Genomic DNA, 27893 nt, shown 5'->3' with positions numbered 1-27893 from the left:
AAATACCAGTACACCTTTTGCTTAAAGGTAGAGTGGTGCTGGAGTGTCTGTACGTCCTGCTAAAAATCGTGGGGAAGATGTGTCTTTTGAAGACGAGAACGTGTTTTCTATCTGAAGAGGTTTTATTCCTTTGGATTATGTAGCTGTGCACATAAGTGTGCACAGCTAATTTTGCCCGAGTGTTTGTTTTGAGATGAAGAGAAAAGTTACTGAAGAAGGAGCTTTGTAGCACACAAAACGTAAGTTTTCTGTTAAGTTAAAAAATAATATTTTAAGGGAATATTTAGAAGTTTTGGAGCCTGCATTAATTGCAAAACTAGGAAGGCTGAACTTGACCCGCTTGCCTAGAAGATAATTAGTTATGGAAACCCTTCTCTGATTTGTAATTTATTTCAGAAGCAGCCTACTGTTGGCAGGAATTGACAGTCATCTGGATGTATAGGAACAAATTAATTAAATGCTTATTTAACTTTTTAGGAAAAGTCCTCATGTAAGAAAATGTCTAGAATGCTGTTTGGTAGATTGCTTTTATGATTTAGAGTACGTTTATACTATTTTTACTTTACCCATTTGCTTTCAGGTTGTCAGGGTTTGAAGATTAAAATTACTCTGCCAGGTTCTTACATGTGAGTAGTGAGATGATTGGCCAGTTCTTTGACTTCAGATGTTTGCCTCTGTACGTGACACTTACGTGACTTAGAACTTTCTCTAAAACTGTGCTTTTCGTTATGGGATGCATAGAAAGCAGTGTCAAATATTGCATCAAATGACTAATAACACTTAATTTCTAGAGTTGTGGTTTTATTGAGCCAAATATTGATACGGAAAAAAAAAATCACTTAGGAAAAAGATCAGTGAAGGGCTCGCTTTTTTGATAGTCGCACTTCCAAAAATTTTGATGCACCAAAGCACTTTGCTTTGCTTGGTTTCACTTTAGTGTTCTGTGTTTATTGGGGGGGGGGGGGGGGGGCGGGGAATTAAAATGGCCATTGCAGACTCTCTCTGGCAGGTTGTGGTGTCTGTTTCAGCAGCTAGCCTGTGAGAAGGTAAATTCCTTTATGAAAGTAGCGATTGGAGTATTTCTGTCTGTAAGATGATTTCTCAGAGGAGCAACGAGAACCATTGTTCAGTTTTAAAATATTATTTGCAAAATTGAGTTATTCTAAAAATAATTTGTTGGTATCGTACACTTAGTCTGGAAAGTAGTGCTGAACATGAGACTGTAAAAAATTTAGTGTCTTTCGATTTCATGGAAACTGTAGGCTTTGGTTGCATGTATTTTTATTGTTCGATGAGTTTGGGTCTTTTCAAATATTAACCATAGGGAATATTTTTTTTAACTTGCAGAGGGTACAGTGACTATTGAAGTTAGCTGTATTCTAGGATTAGTGCTTACTGAAATGACCGTATTGTATTGTCAGGTTTTGTGCGTGTGTGTGTGTGTGTGTGTGTGTGTGTGTTTAGTTTTTTTTTTTTTGAAAGATTCTATTCACGATTTTTACTTTACACTGTTTTATATCTGCTAAGTTGTATTTTCTGAACAACATGACCACCTAATTGGGGCCACCTAAGTGCTGTATGACAATGTACAGACTTCATTTTCATGAAAAGTATTCAAGAATAAAGGGGATCTGAAAGAAGAGTAACTTGAAGTTTTTATGATTTAACATAAGGAAAAAGGAATTTTATCGCTGTCCATTGTAAAAGTTTGCACATTAGTACAGTCCTCAGTGCAGATTTACATTGCTTATAATATACTAAATGAATATTAGATGAATAAACATGGTGAACAAAAATGTGGTGAGTTGTATATAACCTCCTTACTTTCAAATATATTTTAGGAAGTGTAGAAAAGATGCATTGGTATTCCTTACCTTTTAGAATTTTATTTTAACAACGTCAGAAACGTATCTGTCAATATTTTCGCTTTTGTGTGAAACGGTGTATCTGCTTTTTCCTAATAACCACATAAAATCCACAAACCTCTGAATGTTACAGACTTCTGTACTTTTTAGAAGTGAGGTCTTCAATTCTTATTTTCACGTGTTCTCATTTTGAGATTTGCCCCTCTTGCTATTTGTTCATTTGGTGATAGCTCAGTATTTTAATGATTTTTAAGTCACTGAAGTAATTCCTTCAGTGACTTTTAATGGAGGAGTATTTATTATGGGAAAATCAGTGCACAAAGTTTCACCATTAATTCACTCTCAGTGAACCTTTTATTTTAAAAATTTGACCTCAGCCTTTTCAGTAGGACAGACGTGTAGGAAATGTTTTTATATTAATATTGTACGTGAAATGGACTTTTTAAAGAGAAATTTAGAAGTGTGCGTGCATGTGATAGTTTGTCACTTTCTTGGTGGTGATACAAGGATGTAGCTTCCAGAGGATATGTTATTAATGGTGGTATAAAAGATTTATTTGATATCGTATTTTTTTTCCTGTAGAAACCATTAGTTCTGAAGATTTATTTCTATTCCATAGAACCCTTACTCTTTACTTGCCTTTTCTTTCCTTTCTCCTTTTTTGTTAGATAAACTTTAAGTCAAGTCAGTTTTGGAGAATTCTTTGGTGACCTGAATTCTTTAAGAAAAGATGTTAGGATTGTTGTAAGGGTGGTGACTTGAGACATTTGTGTCATCTTCTGAGAGGGGTCAGTAATGATTTCAGTAAATATTCAGTTCTGTTTCACAGTTGCTTTTGGTCTGGTGGCTTTGAAATTAATGTCGTTGCTGTCAGAACTGTCAGTAATGGTGAGGTTCAACTGCATGACCTTAAGTTGGTAAGGATTCTCTGAGCAAATTGGTATCCTTAATTGTCTCCTAAAGGCCACGTACTGCCACATGCATTCTTTGCTAGGTGATTCAGAAGTGTTTTGGTCTGTCAATAATGATATTCTTTCTAAGTATTGGATACATGCAGCTAGTAATGTAAAACGCTTGTCATTTGTGAGGAAAGGTGAAGTTACTATAGCGGATTTGACTCTTCACCTGTTCCCTATTTTTTTAAATGTTTTTCATTGGTTACAGAAAAGGTATTAGCAGTGGGGTTCTTTTAAAGTAATTTGCACTGGAGTAAAGTCTATCGGAAACACATTAATATAAGAAGAACACACATTGTTTAGAGGTGAAGTAATTTTAGGTGGGCAGTTGTAGTTCAGTATAGCTCCGGCGTATTCTCTTCATTTGCAGCAGTTTGCATTAGGAGGCAGGGGGACCTCTTCAGGGTGTTAGGCATTTACGTGGTAGCATGGACGGTCCTGAGAGGTGGATACAGTGGAAGACTACTTACAGCTGCATTTTAGGTGGTTATACACTTTAATTGTCATCAGTGGTCGTCGTGTCGACTACGGAAGTGTTTGAATATTGGGTTAGCGTGTGTAAATAAGTATAAAGTCAGCAGACTATCCTAATATTTCTAAGTAAGGAACTCTCCAAACAGATTACCTTGGTGGATATTGTTTTATAGTTTTCAAATAAGATTAAGTTTATTTCAAATTGCGTTAAAATATTATTAGTTTTATGTACACATTGTGTGTACGTTGTTTCGTTTTAGATGATAGGGTAGCAACGTAGGCTCTGCAGCCAGACTTTCAGCCCGTGTCGGGATCCTGGTTCTCCCACTGAGCAGCTGGGTGACTTTGAGTAGGTTACTTCATCTTTCTCCATCTATTTTCATCTGTAAAATTTATCTTAAAGAATAAATGAGATGATGTAAGTGACTCACTTAGCATACGGCCTGCCACATTGTAAATACATGGTAACTGCTGCTGGTAAAACTTACAATTTCGGATTACCCACATGTGAGAAATGTGTATTTTCATTTATTATGGGAGGAGCAGTGACTGTAACTGAATTTCCTCAGTTTGGGATATGTTAGAATTTTAATTGGTTCAGACTATGAGCAGAGTTTGAACTCAGGGTGTCCCTTTGGGTGCTCTGAGTGTAAGCAGTCTGTGACTGCTTTGTGTCATCACACACAGAAGGCAAAGGTCCGCTCCCTCCCACAGTCTACCACAGAAAATCAATTATGCTAATCACAGAGGATTTGCTGTAAGATAGGTAAGAGGACAGCTTCCTGGTGTTACTGCATCATGAAGCAGATGTTTTCAAGTAAAAAATTGTTATAGTAAGTTTTCTTTAGTGTTAAAGATAGGTCAATTTAAATATCCTGTATTTTATTTACAAAGAGTCATCTTCTCAAAGAAAACTTTGAATGTATGATATAAAAAGTTATATAAATTTTATCAATAAAGGTATGTATCTTAGCATTTCTTTTTAAGTTCATAGTTTGGGGAGAGGCATGTGACTTTGAGTGCCAGGTTTCAGCTACTACAGTATAATTTATAGTTAATCTCATGGTGCAGTCATATAACATAAGAATTTTAATTTAGTGTTGAAATTTTGTGTTATAGTGCATCCCATGTTCACATTTGATCAAGAGTCTCAATATAACTTTAGTCCCTGGAAATGGGAAGAAAACTAAAGGATTTTTTTCTTCATTCATTCTTACCAGGCGTGGCGAAGGATGGACTAAGCTTGAGATCTGCCTAGTAAAGGCCATCGTGTGTGTATAGGGATGCTTCTTTTTTCCCTTTGTCCCTGCTGGTCCCTCAGCTGTCTCCCAGTACTCTCAGTACTGGAGCGCTTGATTTCCAATGAATTTCTGGGCTTGTTGGTTTGTTTTGCATTGCAGAATGAATGGTGCCCTGTCTCATTATATATGTGACTTCTACGTATTTTGTTGTGTGTTGTATACTAACTGGCTGTAGTTTTGGTCTGGTCCAGGGCTAGGTTGGAGAGTTGAACGTTTGACATCTTCTAGGACCGTAGAGTTGTCTAAAACCCTCTTTCTCTCACGCCACATGCCATCTGTGTTTTGCTTTATATCACTACCCAAAACTTACAGTTGATTTAATACTGTTAAGTCTCTTCAGAATAGTTGTGAATTATATTTCCTTTGATTTTTGTAGATGTTCAGGCCAAAATATCAGGATTTCTTCATTACTAGTAACTGCAAGGATTGCATTCTGCCAATTTTTTTTTTAATTTTTTTAACTTTTTTTTTTTTTTTTTTTTTTTTTGAGACAGAGGGAGACAGAGCATGAATGGGGGAGGGTCAGAGAGAGGGAGACACAGAATCCGAAACAGGCTCCAGGCTCTGAGCTGTCAGCACAGAGCCCGACGCGGGGCTCGAACTCACGGACCGTAAGATCATGACATGAGCTGCAGTGGGACGTTTACCCAACTGAGCCACCCAGGCGCCCCTTGAACATGTATTCTTTTTTTTTTTATTTTTTTATTTTTTATTTTTTTTTTAAATTTTTTTTTTTTTTTCAACGTTTTTATTTATTTTTGGGACAGAGAGAGACAGAGCATGAACGGGGGAGGGGCAGAGAGAGAGGGAGACACAGAATCGGAAACAGGCTCCAGGCTCCGAGCCATCAGCCCAGAGCCTGATGCGGGGCTCGAACTCACGGACCGCGAGATCGTGACCTGGCTGAAGTCGGACGCTTAACCGACTGCGCCACCCAGGCGCCCCGAACATGTATTCTTTAAGTCAGATGGATTCTTGAAGTGATTTATAAATACAGAATACATGCTCAAATTGCAAACAACTCTTTGCTTTAAAATCAATGCAATTTTTCTTTTTCTGTTTAAAATTCCTTTGCTCTCATGAATTAGTGAGACTTCTTTTTGAGTATTTTGGTCATTTTAAACTGATGGGAGGTTAAATAAGTAGAACTGAAAACTTTTTTCTACTTTTAAAATGAAGTTTGGGGGGGGCGCCTGGGTGGCGCAGTCGGTTAAGCGTCCGACTTCAGCCAGGTCACGATCTCGTGGTCCGTGAGTTCGAGCCCCGCGTCGGGCTCTGGGCTGATGGCTCGGAGCCTGGAGCCTGTTTCCAATTCTGTGTCTCCCTCTCTCTCTGCCCCTCCCCTGTTCATGCTCTGTCTCTCTCTGTCCCAAAAATAAATAAACGTTGAAAAAAAAAATAAAATAAAATGAAGTTTGGGTGATGTTACTAAGCTTGATTTTTAGGTGTTTATTTTTTAAATGCGTATTTATGAATTACTCCGAGTCTGTTAGGGATCAAATGGAATGCTTGGGCTTTTCCTGTTTTTTTTATTTCTTAATGTGAAAACTGCGTTTTGCCAGGCTGTATTTAGCCATGATGTAAAATTTATTTAACATTCTTACGTAATCATTTATGAGATATGAAATGAGAAAAATGAGAACTTGAGTCAGAAGGGTGTTTTTCTTTTTAACGTAGTAAGTAGAATTAGCTGGCGTGTATCCTGCCAACGTCTTAGATTTGTTTAGTGTTTTTTATTAACAAAGCCTTTTCTTAATCTTTAGCTCATTTGGTTTTGCAAAGAAGAAAAGAGCCTGAATAAAGTATTACTGTCCTTATTTTTTTGTAGTATAGGAATCATGGCTCCAGTAAGAATCAGTAACTTGTTAAGAGGTAGTTGAGATTGAGTCCGAGGAAGGATGCAGCATGTTCAGGCACTTGGTGCAGTATTTTTCCCATTATGTTATGTCAGTGGTTCTCAAACTTTAGAGGGCATCCGAATAACCAGGAGGGCTTGGTAAACTATAGATTACTTGCCCTACACTAAGAATTTCTGAATATTAGGTCTAGGTTGGGGTCTGAGAATTTGTATTTGTAGCAGGTTCCCAAGTGGTGCTAATCCTGGTGGTCCGAGGGTCACACTTTGTGAGCCACCATACTATATTATCTTCAGTCAAACAAATCCTTAACGTGTATTTGTTCTGTAAACCCTAAATAGCTCAACATGGCAAATGTTATTCTGATTATGTAGATGAGGCAATAAGTTTAGAAAAGCAGCATGGTGGAATAGAAAGAGCATGGATTTAGGAGTCAGAGAGACCTAAAGTCCAGCTTAAATCCTTGCTCAGCCACTTGTCAATTGTGTGATAAAAGATACACTGCTTAACATTAGTGAACCCTATTTTCCACATCTCTAACATCGTGGTAAAAATCCTTGTAGGGTGGTTTTTAGGTATGTTGGAACTATAGGTTAGGTGTTTTTCAGAATATTGGTTGCCAATTGGGAGTGACCCCTTCCCACCTTGTCTGGGCGTTTGGCAATGCGTGGAGACATTTTGGTGGTCATAGCTGCGAGATCCCTGTGGGGATGGATGCTCTTGGCATCTGGTAGGCGTCTTGTAGCAGCCCAGAGATGCTGCTGTGCATCCTACAGGTTACAGGACAGTCCCTCCCACAGCAAAGAATTATCTGGCCCAAATGGCCAATAATGTGAGGTTGAAAAACTCTACTTTAAACGTACCAAGTGTCTGGTACATAATAAGTGTAATATTTGATGGAAGTCAGTACCTTTGCCATTAGGCTGCGTTACGGCTTGTCAATTTGCTAATGACTGATGGAGCTAGGCTTTTACAAAACATCTAGGTCTTTGGACTGCTGTTAGCCCGGTACTCTTTATAAGGAGAACTTTGCCCACAAAAGATATCACTGGTGACTAAAAAGGTTTATTTGAAAAAGGCTCATGTGTTATTTGGCTGATTGTGAAAGTTTTGCTTTGAACTTCTTTTAGAAAGACTGAAGATGTTTTCAATAAATGTCTAAATGTACCTTAAAGGGAGGTATTCAGAAGGACGTTACATAGAACCGCTCTAACAGGATGGATATGTTTTATTAAAAAACAAAAAAAACCCCAACTTTTTTTCATCTTTATATTGGCAATAGTTTTTAACTTTAACGTAATCTTTAGCTTGTCCTTTAATTATGTACTTGTGGAGCAACTGAGAGATACTTTGCCCCCAGTGTATTTGTTTTTTGTTGTTTAATGCATTCTTTAGTCTTAGACTTTATTCTAAAGCTGTTTTTATTATAGTCAGATATGGTGGAGTTAAATGTGTGGATACAAAATAGCAAATTTCTGACAAGTTATTAAAAACTTCCCATATCTTTCCAGATAATGATGGTAGGGCTGACTCTGAGGTTCCTTGATGGATGTGTTGCATTCTTTTCCAGACCCTAACTTTGCTGTGTCAGCCTGTTGAATTAAAGTGCTTTATTTATCTAATTTAAAAACTTGCATTAATGTGAAGTTTTTAGAAGAAATTAGGACAGAGCTTTAGATTAGTTCAGAGATGAGATGTCAGGGGAGTATCTTGGTGGATTCTGAATTTTGTTTTGTTTTGTTTTTAGGGCAGACAAATGTAATTACGAAAGTGTTCTAGGAATAGATTGTTTGCTATGATGATTTTTTGTTTTTTTTTTTCTTTTTCTGTTTGCTTGATTTTACAATTTACTTTGCCTCTCATTTTACACAAGCAAAGTAAAATGTCAGGCCTATCTTAAACCTTCTTATGAAATTTAAGTTTTGACTGAGTGTTGTGATTCTTTTTGAAATTACAGGAGATATCCAGAGATACTGATAAATATTTTAAAAACGGGACTGCTAATTATACGATAGCTTCAGATTTGTTAAGGAAAACAGATGGCATTTATTGCTATAATTTAATTGAGTAAGGCTTATGGTATTTATTTCACTACATGAATAATAAACTTCATTTGCTTACCATACCTAAGAAAATTTCTTTAAAAAAATTTGTTTTATAAATATACAACTAAAGAGAATTTTTTAAAGTGCTCATTGTCCTTCTTTGAAACTTCACGTTTCCATTTAGCTTCTAGTTTATGTGCATTTATTTTAAAATGTAATTCATCAGAAAAAGTGTCATTCATCATAGTGAACTTAAAAGGTGTGTGTGCATTTTTAAACAATTTCCAGAGTCCCTCATAATTGGCTTAACTATTTTAAATGTTGAGGCTATTAGATATATTTATTTCCCTATAGTTATACATTAAACTTGTTTTCAGTATTTGGCTAATATTTTTTCCTGCTATATTTTTCTGATTTTTCTTTAGAGCAGATTTAAGATGACCTAATATTAGGAAAGATTTTCATGATTTTGATTCACAAAATCATAATCTGTTATGCACACAAAAAAGCTGAAGTGTTGGACTATTGAAGTTTTTTTCCCCTTGGTTATTTATAGGAAAGCTACCGCATATTTAAAGTTTTAAGCATATTTTACTCATTTAAGTAAGACAAAATATCTAAACACTTTGGATCTGTCAAATTTCCTTTTCTTTTTGTAGGAAAATTGTATTGAAATTAAAGTGGATACAGAAGTAATTTGAATAAGCTGTCACATTTTATACTAAAAGTAGTTATAACTCTGTTGCATTCCTATCTTTAATCAGAAAGGGTATGGCTTGTCATGATGTTACTGTTCCCTGGAGCATATTTTGAGTGATACAGTTTCTATTTGCATAGTTGCCTCAGTAATTGGTGATATTTATTGATGAAGGTTTGCTGTGCATTTGCACTTATAATCAAAAGTTGCATTTGTTAGTGTCAGATTTTCAAGTGTCAGGTATTAAAATAGGGAGATAATTTTGACATTAGCTGAATGATAAATCTCAGTGAATGTATTAATTCGTGTGCTTAGAACAAAAATATTGAGGAAGAAACAGACTTCTCTTTTTTAAACAAAATTAACTTGTTAGAGTAACATTTTTCTAAATGAGGTAAAATTGTTTCAGTTATTAAACTAAAAAAAAATTTGATCTAGGTGTGGTATATGCCTTCTTGGTGCTAATGTAAACAAAGTAATAGTAAAAATACTTTGTGAATGTATGCACGTATGTTTTTTGAAAACTGAAGAAGCACTCTGACGTCTGAAGAGTTCATGAACTAGTTGTGGGAACCTTATGTAAAATAAATAGCAGCACACTGAAAGTATGATGCAGTTTTGCATATCTAGTTTCTGTCCACTGTGATCAAAATTATATGTATTACTGTGAAATACACCAAGGTGCTGGTTATTAAGGCTATTTGGATTTTTTTTTTAATACTGAAAAGGTCACACAGATTGTGATTATTGTGTTGTGTCCAAGAACTAAGGCTTACCATCTGTTACTCAAACATAGGGAAAAGTTAAGATAATCTACTGATATAAGTGGTCTTGACATTTCTGGTTTTGGAATCATCTATTAATTACAGTCTTTAAAGACTAATATCAAATTTTAAGCTTTTGCAAAAACAAAACCTAGTGGTTATGCCAGTGTTTATATTTTTCTACCAAAATGCAGAGATACTGGTTGAGAACTAAAGCTTATGTAATGGAAGTCTGGCTTTTAGTCATTTAGTTTTACAAGGTTATTTGGATATTTAAGTGGAAACATCATGTTTTAACTTGAGGTATTAAGTTATACAAGATTTCGGTATTTTTAAACTCTTAGTTTTCCTAGCAGTTGATACATAGGAATTCATTATTACAGAACTTAATCAGGAAACTGATTTAATATGTATTCCTTAAATATTTGCTTTAAAATATTTTTCAGGTTCTCTGCTTTCTTGTACAACTCACTTCTTATCTTTCTGCTAGTAAATGAGTTTTCTGCCTTTAAAATTTTGCTGTTGCCTTTGAGCCATTACATAAGGTGTTTCTATAACTTAATTCCTTTTCACCCCTAAGAACTTGGTCTTGCCAAGTTGCAAAGAAGTCTTTAAAACTGCATGTTGGGCATAATAAGATCTGATTAGTTTTAATCTACTTTGTTTTATTTATTATATTGACTTTGTTTTTTTTATTGAGAAGTTTGTCGTCATGAAAAATGATTAATGTGACCCGGTATAATATATCAGTTTAGGTAGGATTTTGGATTTATGTTCCCACATCCAACTTTGTGATTAGGGCCTCTTTTTTTGTGTGTAAGAAACATCTTGCCAATTTCAAATTCATGTCTGATGGAAGTAGATAGTTTTATCAGCATCAGTTTATAGAATTTGTTCAGGTCTGCACTGTAGGCCATGGAAAGAATGGTGCCTTTTTGGATAGACAGATAATGTGTGCATAAATTTCCTCTCTAACATTAAGTCAGGCGGCACACATTAGGTGAGATTTTTGTCCAGATACTAAGTTGTTACCTGTTTTGTTTACTGAATAGTATTTAAAGGGTGTGTGTAAGGTGTTAAGAGCTCCTTTCTCTTTTTTTTCTTTTTTTTTTTAATGTTTTTTTATTTTTGAGACAGAGGGAGACACAGCACGAGTGGGGGAGGGGCAGAGAGAGAGAGAGAGAGAGAGAGAAAGACAGAATCTGAAATAGGCTCCAGGCTCTGTGTCAGCACAGAGCCCAATGCGGGGCTCGAACCCGCGAACCGTGCGATCATGACCTGAGCCGAAGTCGGACGCTTAACTGACTGAGCCACCCAGGCGCTCCATCCTTTCTTTTATTTTTGTCTTTCTGTATATTGAACTTCATGTTTTTAAAAAGTTTATTGGTTCACAGAGTTGATTCCTTAGTTTTTGCTTTCATGTTTCAGCTTGTTTTCCAAGATTATTAGTATGTTCTCCTTTGAATATGAAGATTCCACAACTAATTATGATCAGTAATTGGGCATTTTTCCCCCAATCGTAATAATTAGATTTATACTAAAATGATAATGCTTCAGGAACAAGCATTTAAGGGTAGCTGATGAAAATTAAAAGTATTACCTGTTCAATGTAGACTTGCTCTAATATTTTTTAGTATATTTAAAAATTGCATATTATTAAAATTTAAAATATGAATTTTCACTTGTAATTCAGTATATGTAATTTCAGGTTTTTTTTGGTAATCCACATATTCAAGTGATTATGAAGTTCATATAATGATAAAAATACCCTCAGTGGGAAGTGAATATTTTTCAATATTACAACAAGACGGTTATCATAAAGTCAGTGATATGAGTCTTCCTAACGTAGTAATGAATGCCAGTATGTGTGCCTTCGTGTTTTAAAATCTACATGTATTTCTGGCTTATATTGTTTTTATCCAGGATTAAAATACTGCAGTTAGGCAAAACTATTTTTGCCAATTGGAAGAAAAAAAAGAAAAAAGAAAGCAAGTCCTTTCCAAATGATTTCTTGGCTTAGACATAAAATAAAAAGACATGATTTTATTATATTAAAGCCAAATATAAGATGAAGCAGTCTAGCTACACACTTGCTTGGAGCTGGTGTGTGTAGTAGTTTCTGAATATTAGGAAATTAGTGCGTGGTTGTATCTAAAAGATCAATACAGTTGGAAATGTTGGAATCTTTTTTTTTTGAATGCAGTTTACTACTCTTGAGTAATTTGCACTAAATATTACTACATCCCTGGTCATCTTCCATATCTTACCTGTTTGTCTTTTTTTCTGCAAAAGTTAATAGCCTTTTGTCGTTTTGCATAACTGTATAGAGTAGCCCAAACCTAGTGGTTTTATCTGTGGTACAATAAATGATAAAAGCATGGCTTTTATAATAGAGTGAATTACAGAACTAACATGAAGTCTAATAGCGAATACAAAACTTACAGCATTATAGATACTCTTTTCTGTATGGTAATGGTGGATCAGTGTTATAATTTTAACTTTTCTAATTTTTCATGTTATTTATTATGATTTTGCTGTAGAAAATTAGAGTTAGCTTTGGCTTAGTTCGGGTATATAATGCTGACAAGTATGTCTAATGCATTTTGTTGACCTAATGATCTTTTTGAAAGTTGTTATGTAAGTTATAACCGTATTTTATTTGATTTGTCATTGGTAGTCAGTCTTGAGTGTTTGTTAGTGGAAGCCAAACCATAGAGCAGGGGTAGGGTGTGCGTGTGTGTATTTTAACAGCAGCAGAGTTCTGAAACAGGAAATCAGTCTTATCGTATTCATCCAGAGACCTAGGAAGAAGGTAATTGTTTCTCATACTCGTTAAAACCAGTTAGTTGGGCAACTTAAATTTTTAGAGGTTCACAGATGTAGGCTTGAACAGTTGTAGATACATTATTTCATAACAACTCTGAAGAAAAATTGATTAAATTCGTTGAGGGGACTAATCCAGCTAATACACTAAAAAATTGTACTTTGGATTTTAGAGTATCGCTAGCATTATCAGTGACTTGACAAGATACTTTTCCGAGGTTCTGATTTGCTTAAATTTAAATAAAGTTCAGAGTTCCTTGATTGTTCCTTTAAAAAGTTTTTAAAAACTGTGTGTAATCTTAATCTTAAATTTAAACAGTAGGAGAAATAGTTAATTCTGTGTCAGGTGTATGTCCCTGGAAATTGTCTTTCCCTCTTTGTTAATGTACATGTGCTCATAATTTTTATTTGTCATTTTTAAAGCTATATATATAGGTAATATTTCGTCAGGTTAAATACCACATTTTGCTTACTGTACTATGTTAAGGTTATTTCCATTTTTTTCTTTTATAAACAGCATTATTGTGAATATTGTGAAAAGTATCGTCTACTTTTTTGTTTGTTTTCGGGTGTCCACTATAAAAGGGAAGAGTGTTTCATAGCTCTTTGTTACAGATTGTAGCTTTCTTGTCAAATGAACCAATGTATAGTGTTGCTACTAAGTCGAAGACTTACTAACATTCTTGATGTTACCTTTGAAGAATGTGATGTTTTTATTTAGAAAGTGAGATCTAGGGGCACCTGGCTGGCTCAGTCTGAAGAGCATGCCACTCTTCATCACAGGGTTGTGAGTTCGATCCCCACGTTGGGCGTGGAGCCTACTTAAAAAAAGATTTTAAAAAAATTTAGAAAGGGAGGTCTACACTTCATTTCAAAGCAAAAATATGTGTAAACTTTTCGGTCACGACAAGTTGGTATAATATAACAACACGAGAGAAAGTTGTGAGGTTCTAATTGTTTGGAGGAGTAGAAAACTCCAGTAGAGTTCATAAATTACTTGGCAGTCAGTCTTCCTTTCTGGTTTGGCACTGTGGGCAGTTAATTTAGAAGTGTTAAAAGGAACCTAAAATTTATGCTAAAGTGAATTGAAGTGAATGTATTGGAATTCTTTCTTTTATAATTTGTTTATAAAAACACCATATTGAGTCGCCTTGTAATGAGACATTAAGACTAAAATTAACAGGACATTTCTAACCCATACAAACCTCAAATAATAATAACTTCTTGCTACAATTGTAGAGCCCTTTTCAGTTTATAGATTTAAAGATACGTCTAGATATCTCATTTGATCCTTGAAACAACCAGTGAAGAAGTTACAGCAGGTATTATCATTATTTTGCAGAAAAAAAGACACAAAAAATATTTGAGGCCCAGAGATTTAGTAATTTACCTCAAGTCATAGGTTTTTAAATTGCAAAGCTGAGAACGGAACTCTGGTCTTCTGTATTAAATGACAATATGGATTAAGTGCTCTCGTGCAGGGCCTGGCACCTAGTAAATATTTAAATGTTCCTGTGTCCTGTGTGGTTCTGACCAATACTTCCTTATTCATAAAATACCCATCATTGGGAGCATTCTTTCTATTATATTGCTGTAGTTCAAGCTTTGGTACTTTAGAAAATAAGATTTTAGGCTGTGTTAGTTTGGTCTGTACCAAACTGTATACCAGGAATGATTATATGCTTTGTATGTTGGGACAAATTGTTCTCAAATAATGAACAATTAGCACTTTATCAACTGGAAAATTCAAGGAAGTCCTATTTCTGCTTTCCTACCCATATGAGTCTTCAATTTAGAAACCAGATACAAACATTTTACACATTTAATAGGAAAAAACAAAATGTAGTAAGAAATATGAACTGTTTCATTAAATGAAAAACTCTTACAAGTCTATGAGAGTGGCAGTTATTTAAAGCATAATTTGGTTAGTAAAGTTGATAAGACAGATATAACTGGGATACGCGTGGAAACTATTTGTTACATTTAAACTTGTTAAAATTTGTTGCAACAAACATGTAGACCTGATGTAGCTTATGAGTCAGTGGCTGAATTTTTTTTCCTCTCACCTGATCCTTAAGCATCCGTTAGTTGAAAGCCCTGACAAAAAGCAGGGAAAAAACTCCAGAAATTCCTGGAAAGGAAACTTAAATGGTGAAGTCCTGGTATCTGCTAACTTGCTTTCAATTCTCCTTTTTAGTCTGACTATTTATTCCTTAACTCCTGTTGCCGGCTTAGCTCAGTGTTCTCTTGTGAGCCAGGCCCCTTCAGATTTGCTTTCGACACTTTTTGATCACTACCTCTGTGAATTTGTATGTCATTTTCCATGTGCCAGCCAGTCATGTTCCGTGTATGTTATGGCTTCATTTTGTCAACTTTCAGCCAGTTAGAATTTTAAAGTAGCTTATATGTGATCGGTGGAAATAAAATATTTCCCTAAAATAATTATGGCAGGAAAAAAGTGTTACTGGTTTGAATACTACTACTCTACTAGTTTTTTAGTTTATAAGTTGTTTAGGGATAAGTAGATTTATATATTATGTTGAATACTACAAAGAGACTTCAGGACTTTATTTTCAATAATTATACTTAAATTAAGATTCAGTCTACCTTCAGGAACACACTCATAAAATAAGGTTTAAGGAGCTATTTTTGGTTATTATCCTCTATTTGAAAATTCTTAAATTTGTAAAATAAACCCCATTAATTTAGGTTCAAGTAAAATTTTGAGAAGGTAGGTATGAAATCTCAACTCACAAGTTGTTTTCTAAAAGGTGTTTTGTTAACTAGGTGTAACTTAGCATATACTTTTAGTGTTTTAAGTCATGATTGGATACTTAGAACAACCAGTAAAAATTTATTTAGCTCATATAGTAGCCATGTTATTTTATAGCATGTCAGTGAATGTTATTGGTGAAACGGACTTCTGTGGACAGGTGTTAGGACTTAATTACCTTTTTTTTTTTTTTAATGTTTATACGTGCTACTTCTTTTTTTTAAATTTTTTAAAATGTTTATTTATTTTTTTTGAGAGACAGAAAGAGACAGAGCACGAGTGGGGAAGGAGCAGAGAGAGGGGCAGACACAGAATCCGAAGCAGGTTCCAGGCTCTGAGCTGTCAGCACAGAGCCCGACCCGGGGCTCGAACTCACAAGCGGTCAAATCATGACCTGAGCCCAAGTCAGATGCTTAACTGACTGAGCCACCCGGGCACCCCTTAATTAACATTTAATTTTTTTCTTTTATTCAGTTTTCTGTGGTGTGAGATGGGATTGTTGTAGCACTTGAATCAAGACTGTCCAAATATGGTCTATGTAATTATCAAAACAGCAATGAGTCCCTTAAGATCTTGTATTTTATTGTATGTAAATTATACCTTAATTAAAACAAATGGAACACATTTGCTCAAAGGTTGGGCCAAAGGAGACTGTCTGCTGTATGCCATGCATGTCATCTACACATCTCCTGTAGCAGTGGTGGCTCTCGTGGCTCTCCAGCTTAGGCGAGTGAAACACAAAGTACCAGGCGTGTACGTGTGCATTTCTTCTGCCTCCTTGCTTCCTGCATGTGGCCACTGATAATGGGGAAAGAAGGCTTTTGTTTTTCCTTTGGGGAATTTGGGAATATTTTACATTTGTTCTGTTTCTTTTTTTTTAAAGTTTACTTCAGACAGAGAGAGGGAGGGAGGAAGAGAGAGAAAGGAGAGAGAGGAGAGAGACACAGAGGATCTGAAGCGGGCTCTGCATCGTCATCCCAGAACCCGTTGTGGGGGCTTGAGCTCAAGAACCGTGAGATCATGACCTGAACCGAAGTCAGATGCTTAACTGACTGAGCCACCCAGGTGCTCATGATACTGTCAAGTGATATTGTCAAGATTTCAAAGAGTTAAGGTTTCTGTTAGGCTTTGGTGCTCTTGAGAAGGATTAGGCTATTCAGTAAGTCAGTGTCATTGGAAAAAAAAAACGCCCAAATAGTTACGGTGACCTCCTGTGGTCTAGGTCTGTGCCATTTAATTGTTAGACAACTGCCACTATGTTCTGGTCATTTTTTTTTTTTTTTTAAAGAACTTTATATATTTTTGAGACAGAGAGAGACAGAGCATGAACGGGGGAGGGTCAGAGAGAGGGAGACACAGAATCTGAAACAGGCTCCAGGCTCTGAGCCGTCAGCACAGAGCCCGACGCGGGGCTCGAACTCACGGACCGCGAGATCGTGACCTGGCTGAAGTCGGCCGCTTAACCGACTGAGCCACCCAGGCGCCCCACCTTCTGGTCATTTTTTAAATATATTCACGCATTTATTCCTTAGAATAACCCTGTATGATGAGTATTTTCACCAGTCCCATTTTTCATAGGAAACTGAGGATGTGAAACTTGCAAAGGATGTACCTGAAGCTAGAGTTCAAGTCCAGACAGTTTGGCTCTAGAGCAAACGTTCGTAGCCATGGCGCCATACCACCTGCGAGTGGATCACTAGATGGCAAAAATATTTGGCTGTCTTTAGTGACCTAGTTAGTGAAATTCTTTATGTTCGTTATTTGTAAGTCATTAGATCAGAATTTCATATTAAACTCTCTACTACTTGTTTAAGAGTATATCCAGTAAGTTCAGGTTAAGGCTATTCTGTATTAAAAATCATACATTGTTTTTTCTCACTTATATTTATTTGGTTTAAATTGTCTAAAAAGGTATGTCAGAAATTTAGACATACTGGTAAGCAAAAAAGTCATATTAGAGGTTTATTGGTGTAAGTCTTGGCATAAGAAATACTTGCTTCAAAATTCAGCACTCATTATTGCTGACATTCAGTATTGGAAATGCCAGTGATTTTTTGTATTATCTTTTAGAAGTTTTAACATTTGGTTAGTAAAATTCACTTTCATTTGAACCTGCTTCGTTTGTAAATTTTTTGTTATTGATTTGGAAAAATTAAAAAAACATTTTAATCCCCTTTTGTGAGGCAGCATGGTATAAAAAGCCTGGGCTTTGGGTTATGCACTTAACAGGTTTGAATCATAACTTAGTACTTATTGGCTGTGGAACCTTGCACAAATTACTCAGTCTTTTTGACCTTCAATTTTATCATTTATGAAATGGTAATATTACTCAGTAGGATAGTTAGGATTAAATGGGAATGTATTTCCCATACCGTGGCACATGTTCTCTGCCTCGTTCTAACTTCTGATGGATGCCAAAGTCTTGGGTAAAATCTCAAACTGTGAAAAAGGAAGGTGAGAATTTGAGGAAAAGGAAACCTTGAAAAGACCGAGTTCCTAGATTCTGTGTAAAGAAAGTATTGGATTGTTGCTCTGCAAAAGACCCCCACGTTATTTCTGGCCTCTGACTCCTTATGTGTGGTTAAATTGAACTCCCTGCCAACAGCATCCTTAAAACTAGACCTAATCTTCTGTCCTGGTGCTTTCTCCATAGAGCTTTGTGTGCGAGCCACATGGGACTGCTGGCTTTTTCCAAATGTTTTATGTATTTCCAAAACCCTGTCCTGTACTCTGCTCGGAATGTTATAATCGCTCTTGTTTGTTCTTCTGTCTGCTGATGCCTGACTGCTTAAGGATTATCTAACATATCGCCTACTTTGTGAAGCTTTATCCGTGCCCTTACAGAATTTATCCTGCTCTCTTTTTCTCTTAAAATATCTTGATCTTGTATTCAGTAGAGCCTGAGGCACGGTTGCACGTCTGTGTGTCTGTCTTCCCTGATAGAACAGGAACTCTCTCAATGCAGTAGGCTTTGCTTACTTAGCGTTACATTTTCAGTGCCCCTTCCGTAGAATGTTCAATTTGTGTTTGGATAAGTGATTGAAAGAGGGGGCCAATTGAGTTTACTTTAATGAGTATGTAACATCCCCATTTATGTATTGTCATAGATAAATAGTTTTTTAAAGTAAGTTAATCAAATCCTTTGCAACCTTATTTTCTTTATTAGTTAGTATTCATAGTGTACGGATAAATTTGAGTTTAGTCCTGGTAAAAATGACTGCATTTCAAGGGCCTTTGTATTACTGTGCTCTTCTGTAAGGCTAAAAATCTTCCTAGCGTTTTCACTGAAATTAAGAATTCAGTTAGGAAGTTTGTTAGTAGCAGTTATTATTATTTCTTTGAATAAAACATATTTCTCTGTTGTATTGCTCAGAAAAACTTGGGTGATTTCTCTCTCTCTCTCTCTCTCTCTCTTTTTTTAATTTTTATTTATTTTTGAGAGACAGAGACAGATCGTGAGCAGGGGAGGAGCAGAGAGAGAGGGAGACACAGAATCAGAAGCAGGCTCCAGGCTCCGCACAGGGCCTGACACGGGGCTCGAACTCACAAACAGTGAGATCATGACCTGAGCCGAAGTCGGACCCTCAACTGACGGAGCCACCCAAGTGCTCCTTGGGTGATTTCAATTTATATTTTTGACTGACATATATTTATAATTTTTAAGGTAGGAATTCTGGGCTGGCGGCAGCTGCCACTGCTCTGGGGCCTTACTGCTCCCTCATGTTGTTTTCCGAGTGTTATTTCTCATTTTCTACATGTTGGTGCTCCCAAGACAGAGTTGCAAAGTGAAGATTATTTACTTTAAGGAATTACACTGCTGTAGACTTGATTTGAGCCTCCATTCTCTTATTTTTCTCATGAATGGGTATAACAGCCTAAACCATTTCGATAATTGAACGTAGCTGCTTTTTTTAAACATTTTTATTTATTTTGAGAGAGAGAGCACGAGTAGGGGAGGGGCAGAGAGAGAGAGGGAAAGAGAGAATCCGAAGCAGGCTCTGCGCTGCTCAGCTTAACTGACTAAGCCACCCAGGCTTCCCAAACATAGCTCTTTGAATTGAGCTACATTTTTAGGTGGGACTACTTTCTTATGTGAAAATAACAGACGACAGCTGATATTTGTAATGTTAAAAATGGTAATCCTAGTAGTTTTGGAACCTTTCCAGTAAAGAACCCTTTGAGGTTGGGGTGAATTTATAAATTCTTAAAGTAACAAAAATTGCCACATAGTAAATGCTATTTAAGTGTTAGATACTTTTATCGTTATATATATATATGTGTGTGTGTGTGTGTGTGTGTGTGTGTGTGCATATATATGTGTATATACATATATGTTTTTGGGCAGAAACTCAGCATTTTTTTTTTTTTTTTTTTTTTAGCTACACAGCTGAAACTGAGTCACGCAGGACAAGACAATATTTTGTTATGACGCTTAGTAAATAGACTTAGAGATAATTATAATCTTTTATAGAAATAGTATAGGTGCATTGTACCAAAAGTAGAAAATATAAAACAAAAATGAGAAAAATATATATTTCTACCACCCAGAGATGATTACTTTTAGTACCTTAGTTTGTAAATCTTTTTGTCTACATATGTCTATATGGATATATATGCATTATTATGCCAACATGACGTAATGCTATATGTTCTCTTTTGAAACCTTTATTTCAGTCAATAATAATAATACTGTCTACTTTTCCATTTCAGTAAACTTTCATCTTATCTAATGCCCAGATGATATTCATATTTCTCTAGTTAGCTCAAAAATGTTCTTTATGGCTGGTTTGCCTAGAACAATATCCATCCAGAACAGCATTGTACATGTGAACTTGGCTCTTAGAACCCTTAAGTCTTTTTAAATCAAGGAGAGCTACCTGTCCCTCCCCTCCTCACCTTTAAAAACAAGGCATTTGAGGGGCGCCTGGGTGGCTCAGTTGGTTAAGCGTCCGACTTCGGCTCAGGTCATGATCTCACAGTTCGTGAGTTTGAGCCCCACATCGGGTTCTGTGCTGACAGCTCAGAGCCTGGAGCCTGCTTTGGATTCTGTGTCTCCCGCTGTCTCTGCCCCTCCCCTGCTTATGTTCGGTCTCTGTCTGTCAAAAATAAATAAACGTTCAAAAAATAAAAAGGCATTTGAGCAGAGACTGGGTCAGGTGCAGTAGACCTTTTTAATTTATCCAGTTTATTCTCTGATAATGTCAGTTAGCTTGGTTTTTCTGTCTCTTTGTAAATGAATAGTTATATCTAAATGCTTGGTGGGTTCTCAGGTTGAATATAGCTTGACTATCATAGATGATGCTATGTCCTTCATATTGTATCACATCAAAAGTTATACGATCTCCACTTGATGCTGAGATTGACCAGTGAAATTGGGTGGTGGCAGTCTCTTCTGCCCATTGTTCAATTATGTTTGTTTCCTTACATTAGAAAGTATTTTGTGTGGCATTACTTTGACTGTAAGAAAGTTCAGTTCTTATTATTTAAAAATTTTTTTAATGTTTATTTTTGAGAGGTAGAGTTGAGTGGGGGAGGGGCAGAGACAGGGAGACACAGAATCAGAAGCAGGCTCCAGGCTCTGAGCTGTCAGCACAGAACCCGATGTGGGGCTCAAACTCACGAACTGTGAGATCATGACTTGAGCTGAAGTCAGATGCTTAACCGACTGAGCCACCCAGGTGTTCCAGAAAGTTCAGTTCTTCATCATCAACTCACTTACTGCTTTAGAACCGGTTGTTGATCCTTGCCTAATCAATAATTTTATTAGGGTTTGCAAAATATGATTTTCAAAGTTCTGTTCTCTTGTGTTTTTCTGTAAAGTGTATCTTTGTCATATGAATTGGGGCTATTTGATTGCCCTGAAATATAGTACCTACAGGAAAAGTTGCATAAATACTTAATCCGCCCCCCTCATTAGCTATTTTCAAAGTAAAGAAAGAACCATTCTGATAGCCGCTTCAAATAAATGAAAAAGAGATTTTCTTTTTTTCTTTTGAACATCTTTATAGGCTCAAGGTTTTAATTTTATTTAGGGTGTTTTAATTTACTAGCGTTTAAATTTTTTCTTTGATGCTCAGATTGTTACAGTTTTAGTTGTTGGGATGTCCTTCATGTTAGCGTCTATGTCTGCTATAGACCATTAGTCTCTGTACACCTTCCATGTTCTCTGGCACAGAAAGGAATCCCAGGCTCACCTTGAACCTTCTTGTCCCACCCCTGGCATCAGCTGTTGTTCCAAGGAGTTTAGTACCTTTGAATGTATTATGATATTAGAGATGAAATCTGGGTTTTAGGATTGTTTACTTTTGCTAAGGTAACATGTTTTTAGGCCACTTCAGTGAAAAGACCTAGAGAACATAGATTTTAACGTGAGTTCGTATTTAATTAATGTTTTTACTTTGATTTTTTTATTTAAAAAAAATTTTAATGTTTATTTTTGAGAGCAAACGGGAGAGAGAGAGAGAGAGAGAGAGAGAGAGAGAGAGAGAGAATATGTGGGGGAGGGGCAGAGAGAGAGAGAGAGAGAGAGAGTGAGAGAGTGAGCAAGGGAAACAAGGTGCTCGAACTCAGGAACCATGAAATCATGACCTGAGCTGAAGTCCAGAGTCAGACACTTAGCTGACTGAGCCACCCAGGTACCCTGTTGATTTCTTGATTTTATAATGGTATCTCTTTTATGTCTGTAATCATGAATCTGAAAATCATTAGCAAAATTTTATTTTTTTCCCTACAATATAAAGAAAAAAAGCTTGAGGATATCCATACTGGTATTAGTAAAAACGAACTTTCAGAAGAAGTTTAAAATTTTTTTTCTAGTTGTTTTTGTTCTTATAGTGTGCTTCCTAACAAGAAGTACAGTAAAATTGTTGCACTGTCCAGATGAAATCATTTCTCCTGGTCATCAATTTGATCTTTAGTCAGGTTTGTTGTTGCTGTTTTTAGTGTATGCTTCTCCCTTTTCCCTTCCCCCTCCCTTCTCTATGAAGCAAACATTTGTATTAGTTTCTCGGTTATGTGTGTGTGTGTGTGTGTGGTGTGCACATGTGCATTGGAAAGTTCAAATTCAAGCAAATACGTATGTAAATGTTATTTCATCCAAACAGTACATACTTTTTCATATAAAAGGTAGTATACTGTATATGTTGTGCTTCTTTTTTCTTAAAATATTTGTTAGGTCTGTTCAATCAGTGTGTGGCAAAACTATGGATAAAACCTTTTAAAAATTCTGATACTAAAATAAAAGCTTTTAGTAATTGGATAATTATTTTTGGATTGAAAATAATACTGAGATCAACTCAATGTGAATGTGGCGGAAAGTGAAGGAAAAAAGATCTAGAAAAGGGCACTGGCTTTGATGAATTTTGAATTGTATTTGAAAAATGAATGGGTCCAGAAGTAGACAGAACACTTTAGGGATGGTTTTGAAGAGAGGCTTGAGGCAGATTAGCTTGGCTGTTTTGGAAGGTCCATGTCAGAAAATTATGAGATTAAAGAGATGGATAGTGGATCTCAAGAAGAAATTAGTGCTGGTATGATCCAAAATACATAGAAATGTAGAGTGTGTGTGTGTGTGTGTGTGTGTGTGTGTGTGTTTTAATGCTTCTGGAGTGCAGAAGTTTTTATGCCAAATATAGTGTGTGACGTAAGTGAATAGAATGGCATGCTAAATGTTGATTACCTTGATGGAAAGGGAGAATAAGTTTGTACCTTAGTTCGGTATTACCAAGTCGCAAATACCAAGGACTGGAAGAGATCACTGTGGTTGTTTCAGCCTAATCATGTGGAATAGGAAATTGAAGCCTGCAAATGTTTAAGTCACATGTCAAAATTATACAACTGGTTAGATGAACAGCCAGGTCTTAAATCTGGCTTCCTAATTCTTAATTGTAGCTCCCTTTCTCTATGCCATGGTGCCTTTTATATCCATGAAAAAATTAGAAGTTGTGTAGCTATTTTTGTTTTTATTTTGATACTTGGTTTTTGCCCCAAGATAACTTGAGTTCTGTGATTTATAAAGTCTGAGGTTTTTGTTTTTCACGTACATATGCCTAAATACCGTAAATGTGGAAGTTAAGTTTTTTCCTTGAGGGCATTTTTAATGTAGTAGGTAGAGGGATTTGAAAATTATTTTGCCATATAATTATTTTGATATAATTCTTTCGGAATTAATGTATTCACTTGTGTTTCTTAATTATGCATGATGGTTTATAAATAAATAAATTTGACAGTCTTTTGCTAACATAGGTATAGTAATTTTTATAATCAGCTAATGCTTTAAAACATTTACACGTAGTTTGCATTTTTGCATATTTCAGATATTTCCTTAACCTAAGTACTCAGATATTTATCCAAACATTATTGCTATGGGGTTTCCTGCAGAAAGACTTGAAGGCGTATACAGGAACAATATTGATGATGTAGTAAGGTAAGAACTCTTAATTTTCTGTTTCAACTATTGATGTATTCATGCTGTATTTTCATTTAGAGAAGATTTCTAAACCATAGAAAACGATGTCCTTGTGAGGTAAACTTTATTTTTATTATGTTGGTGCTCTGTACTGCTTTTTTGTTTGTTTATTTAATGGACTTCAGTGGGATACAACTCCGTTGATAAGAACTGACGTTTGACATGATCAGGTGTATGTGATATAATTTCGTGGACTCCATACAATACTTCTTAACCAAGTTAATGTCTGGATTCCATTACACTATGGTTTTGTCTTTTATTTCACAGTAGGGGATTAGGTTTAGCATCAAGCGGATTCATTCACTTAAATTTATTCATCCTAAGTTGGAGATAACTGATACCATGTATTTTTTACATACAACAGTTTATAGTAGGGCATAAATGTACCAAGCGTTTGAATAAGTATTTGGTAGAGGGTCTGGACAGGAGTTGGTGGGCAAACCAAAGTCTGACTTTGTCTCTTTTATAAACGTGAATAATTTTCTAAGTGTAATTATCATTCAGTTCCGAACAATGTTTCTCAAGGCCCATTTGAATGATTTTAATACATTTATAACCTAAGAGTACATCATGTGTTTCATGAGAGAAGAAATTTGTGTCTGCTGTGTAGTCTCAATATATTTTCTCATTCCAAATAAAAAATATATATGTGTGAAAAACTAACTGTAAATGTCCGTAGAAACTTTAATGGTTTTTAAAGTTTAAAATTTTGGATTATTCCCTTTATGCTCTTTCAGAAATCTCTTTCTTGGAGACTTTGAATTTAAATATTTGCTGGGAATTAAATGTTACAGTGAGTGGGAGAGCACTTTGTAAAGCATTATGCAGATGTAGAGTCCTTTTGTATTAGTTGTTTAAGCACATGAGCCGACCTGTGTCCTTATATGAGTGAGCCACAAGTTGTTTTTCTAAGTGGTAAGTTTTTACCAATTTGCTTTAACCAATGTGTATTTAAATTTTGCCATATTGAGTTGTGTCCAGTTGGACTTTTGTAGTGTTTCTGTTCTGTGCAGAATTGGTAAATGTCAGTGTCTACAAAAACTACAGAAAAACCCCAAACTATTTCTTTGTAGTTTGTATTACAGTTATAGCTACATGAGACTGTTAGAAGTGCTGTTTAAGAACTTGAAAATAGGGAAATAAATTTGTTTTCTCCTAGTTAGGTGGGACACAGTTGGAAGGATGCTTACCATCACAGATCCATGAGAGCAACACTGTGATACGGTTTAGTCAGTGACAGTACACAGGTACAGAAAATGTGGGTGGTAGAGAAAAGAATGAGGTTCGTAAATTTTGAATCAGGAGAGGAGGATCTGGAAAAGGAGTCGTGCAGTCACCAGACTTGTGTTCTCTGCGGTGGTGCAGGAGTGTTCATCAGGCCTCCTTATGACCTAGGCAAGATATCCTCCAGGGTGACTATCTTATATTACTGCTTTGTCATTCTGTGTCCAACCAAGTACTGATTCAATCAAATCAGGTTAGTACTCACCTGGAAAAGGAGTATGAATAGTCTGGGTAGAGGACAAGTTTTCTGATCACTGTAAGGATATCATCCTCGTGGTAAATTAACCTGGCATGTTAGTTTTGGTTGGTTCTTTTTGTTCTCTTCTGACTAAATTAGTTTCTTCTGACTTGTTAGTCACGAGGCTGATTTTTCATCTTTCAGGTTACTGATAAAGTTCAGTTTTTGGATCTGTACACTTCATTTTCAGACCTTAGATTGTAATAATTTCACCAAGAAAATATTTTGCTGGGAAGCATTTTGATATGTCATCTTCTGACTTCATAGCCCTCGCCTGAATTAATGACACTGAATTAAGATTCCCAAATTTGGGGCTCCTGGGTTGCTCAGTCAGTTAAGCGTCTGACTTTGGCTCAGATTATGATCTCGCGGTTCACGAGTTCGAGCCCCATGTCGGACTCTGTGCTGACAGCTCAGAGCCTGGAGTCTGCTTCAGATTGTGTGTCTCCCCCTCTCTCTGCTCCTCTCCTGCTCATGCTCGCTCGTGCACGCTCTCTCTCTCTCTCTCTCTCTCTCTCTCTCAAAAATAAAATAAAACGTTAAAAAGTTATTAAAAAAAAAAAAGGATTCCCAAATTTAATTTGTAATCTGTAACCAAGGTTGAAGTTTATTCTGCCTGCTTTAATGTATCTAGCTTATTGTGTCCAGTTCTTGGCTTTTTCAAATGTTATTCCTTAAAAAGGTTTTATGTACATGGTTTTTTATTTAGCCAACTGATCCTGTCACCTTTATGGTAATGGCAGTGGTAATAGCACGTAAATGATGAGGAATTACCTGTGGAATATAATAGCTATGCTGTGCCTGGTTTGTCTTGCCCTCCCACATGTTGTGATTGGGGGATAAATGGCTAGTGAGGCTTTGCTGGCTTCCGTTGCTCACTCCACTCCCCTTCTGCGAGAGAGAGGATGAACAGTGACCAGGAAGATAGTTGTGGTTTTTCCTGTGAAATAAAATAAAAATAAGTAACTTCCAAGTAATTGGCCTGTTAGGATTAACTTCTCCAAGGGGGAATGGCTGTCTCTAGTACCTAAATGATTGATTTTCTTGTTTGGTTCCCACGGTATTGGACACAGTAGTAATAATCAGTAGTGATTCCTTTTTGGCTCAAAGATGATAATGTCTCAGTGAAAAATGTTGTCTTTATTCTTGTAAATTTTCTCTCAACAAACATTTCCAGTTGGATTTCCTTTGCCCTCTCATTCCATGTGTTTTCTATGATTTCTCCCCAAAGGAGAAACACTATGCCAGGTTCATACTTTGTTGGTGTTGAACATCTTTGCTTTGAGTAAAAGAAACTCACATTGCAAATGCCTTTACTTAAATTATGCAGTATTTAACTGTTGGGGATATGGTTTGTTAATGGCAACGTGAAATTTTATATTTGAGGTACTCACGTGACAAATATTTAACTTCTTTTGAGGTTACCTCCTAGGATCAGGAATGGATGCAAAAAAGTAAAAAGTCGGGGAGAAGTGAACAAAGCTGAAATTTTTAACTGTCTTAACTGCAAATGTTTTGTTTAGTAAGCAATCAGAATTGACAGGGTAGGACAACGACATCTCAAAAAGAAAGTTGAAGAGCTGACTCTTCCCAGATTGTTTTTTCTTCTTTTCCTCTTATTAACCACCTTCTCTCCTCCTCCTTTATTGCCCCTAAGATCTTGCTCTGAACTGCTGGTAATTTGAAACAATGTTTTATTCAGATAATTGATTATTGTGTGGTAATCTCATCCCTGGGGCTAATATTGAAGTTACCCTAATTTATATGTTATCTGGTATAAATCTGAGCAGTCTTTAACAAAGTGATGAATTATGTGTTTAACAGACATAGCTTAAGAACTGTTCTGTACTTAATAAATCAGACAAATGTAGGTTTAATAGAGTCGTGAACTGGCTTTCTTACTGCAGAACCTTTAATATACTACTATGCCTTGTAACTCTCCCAAGAGTGAAATTTGAATATGCTGCTTTTCTTTTCCTGTTTTTTTCTTTCTCTTCCCTTCCCTTCCTCCCCCCTTCTCTCTTTCTTTTCTTTTAATATGTTAAATAATGTCTTCTAAACAGTGTTCCTTGGAGCATAATTTGGGAAGTGTTGAAAATGAAAAAAGATGCATAGAACAATATTTCCCCTTAGTCTGAAATCAGTAGGAAGTAATTTGCTTCCCGTTTTATTGGAACGATGTTAGATGTGGGTGGGTTCCCATATTTATTGTAAGGAAATGCTTTGAGCTTAGTCTTCTGATATATAGTGATTTTCTTTTTTTAAAAAAAAAAAGACTTTATTCATCGTGTTCTGTACTCTCAGCCTTTTTATCCATATATATGTGCGGCTGTATTACGGATTCAGGTTC

The 27893-nt window shown here is 35.9% G+C and overlaps 1 protein-coding gene across 2 annotated transcripts in view; it reads left to right on the top strand.

Moving 5' to 3' along the window:
* PTEN (phosphatase and tensin homolog) overlaps positions 1–27893 on the top strand; it is a 93035-nt gene that overhangs the window by 1847 nt on the left and 63295 nt on the right. The window contains exon 2 of one of the 2 annotated variants that reach the window (XM_030335576.1): positions 23895–23979. In XM_030335576.1, coding sequence (XP_030191436.1) covers positions 23895–23979 — 85 coding nt within the window. Of the gene's footprint in view, positions 1–23879; positions 23980–27893 lie in introns of those variants that run through there. The other variant, XM_030335577.1, reaches the window with a different exon arrangement.

The sequence above is a fragment of the Lynx canadensis genome, chromosome D2 (assembly GCF_007474595.2).
Source record: "Lynx canadensis isolate LIC74 chromosome D2, mLynCan4.pri.v2, whole genome shotgun sequence".
Classification (NCBI taxonomy): domain Eukaryota; kingdom Metazoa; phylum Chordata; class Mammalia; order Carnivora; family Felidae; genus Lynx; species Lynx canadensis.
The sequence above is the reverse complement of the archived record's forward strand: the minus strand, read 5'-3'. Positions and strand labels throughout refer to the sequence as shown.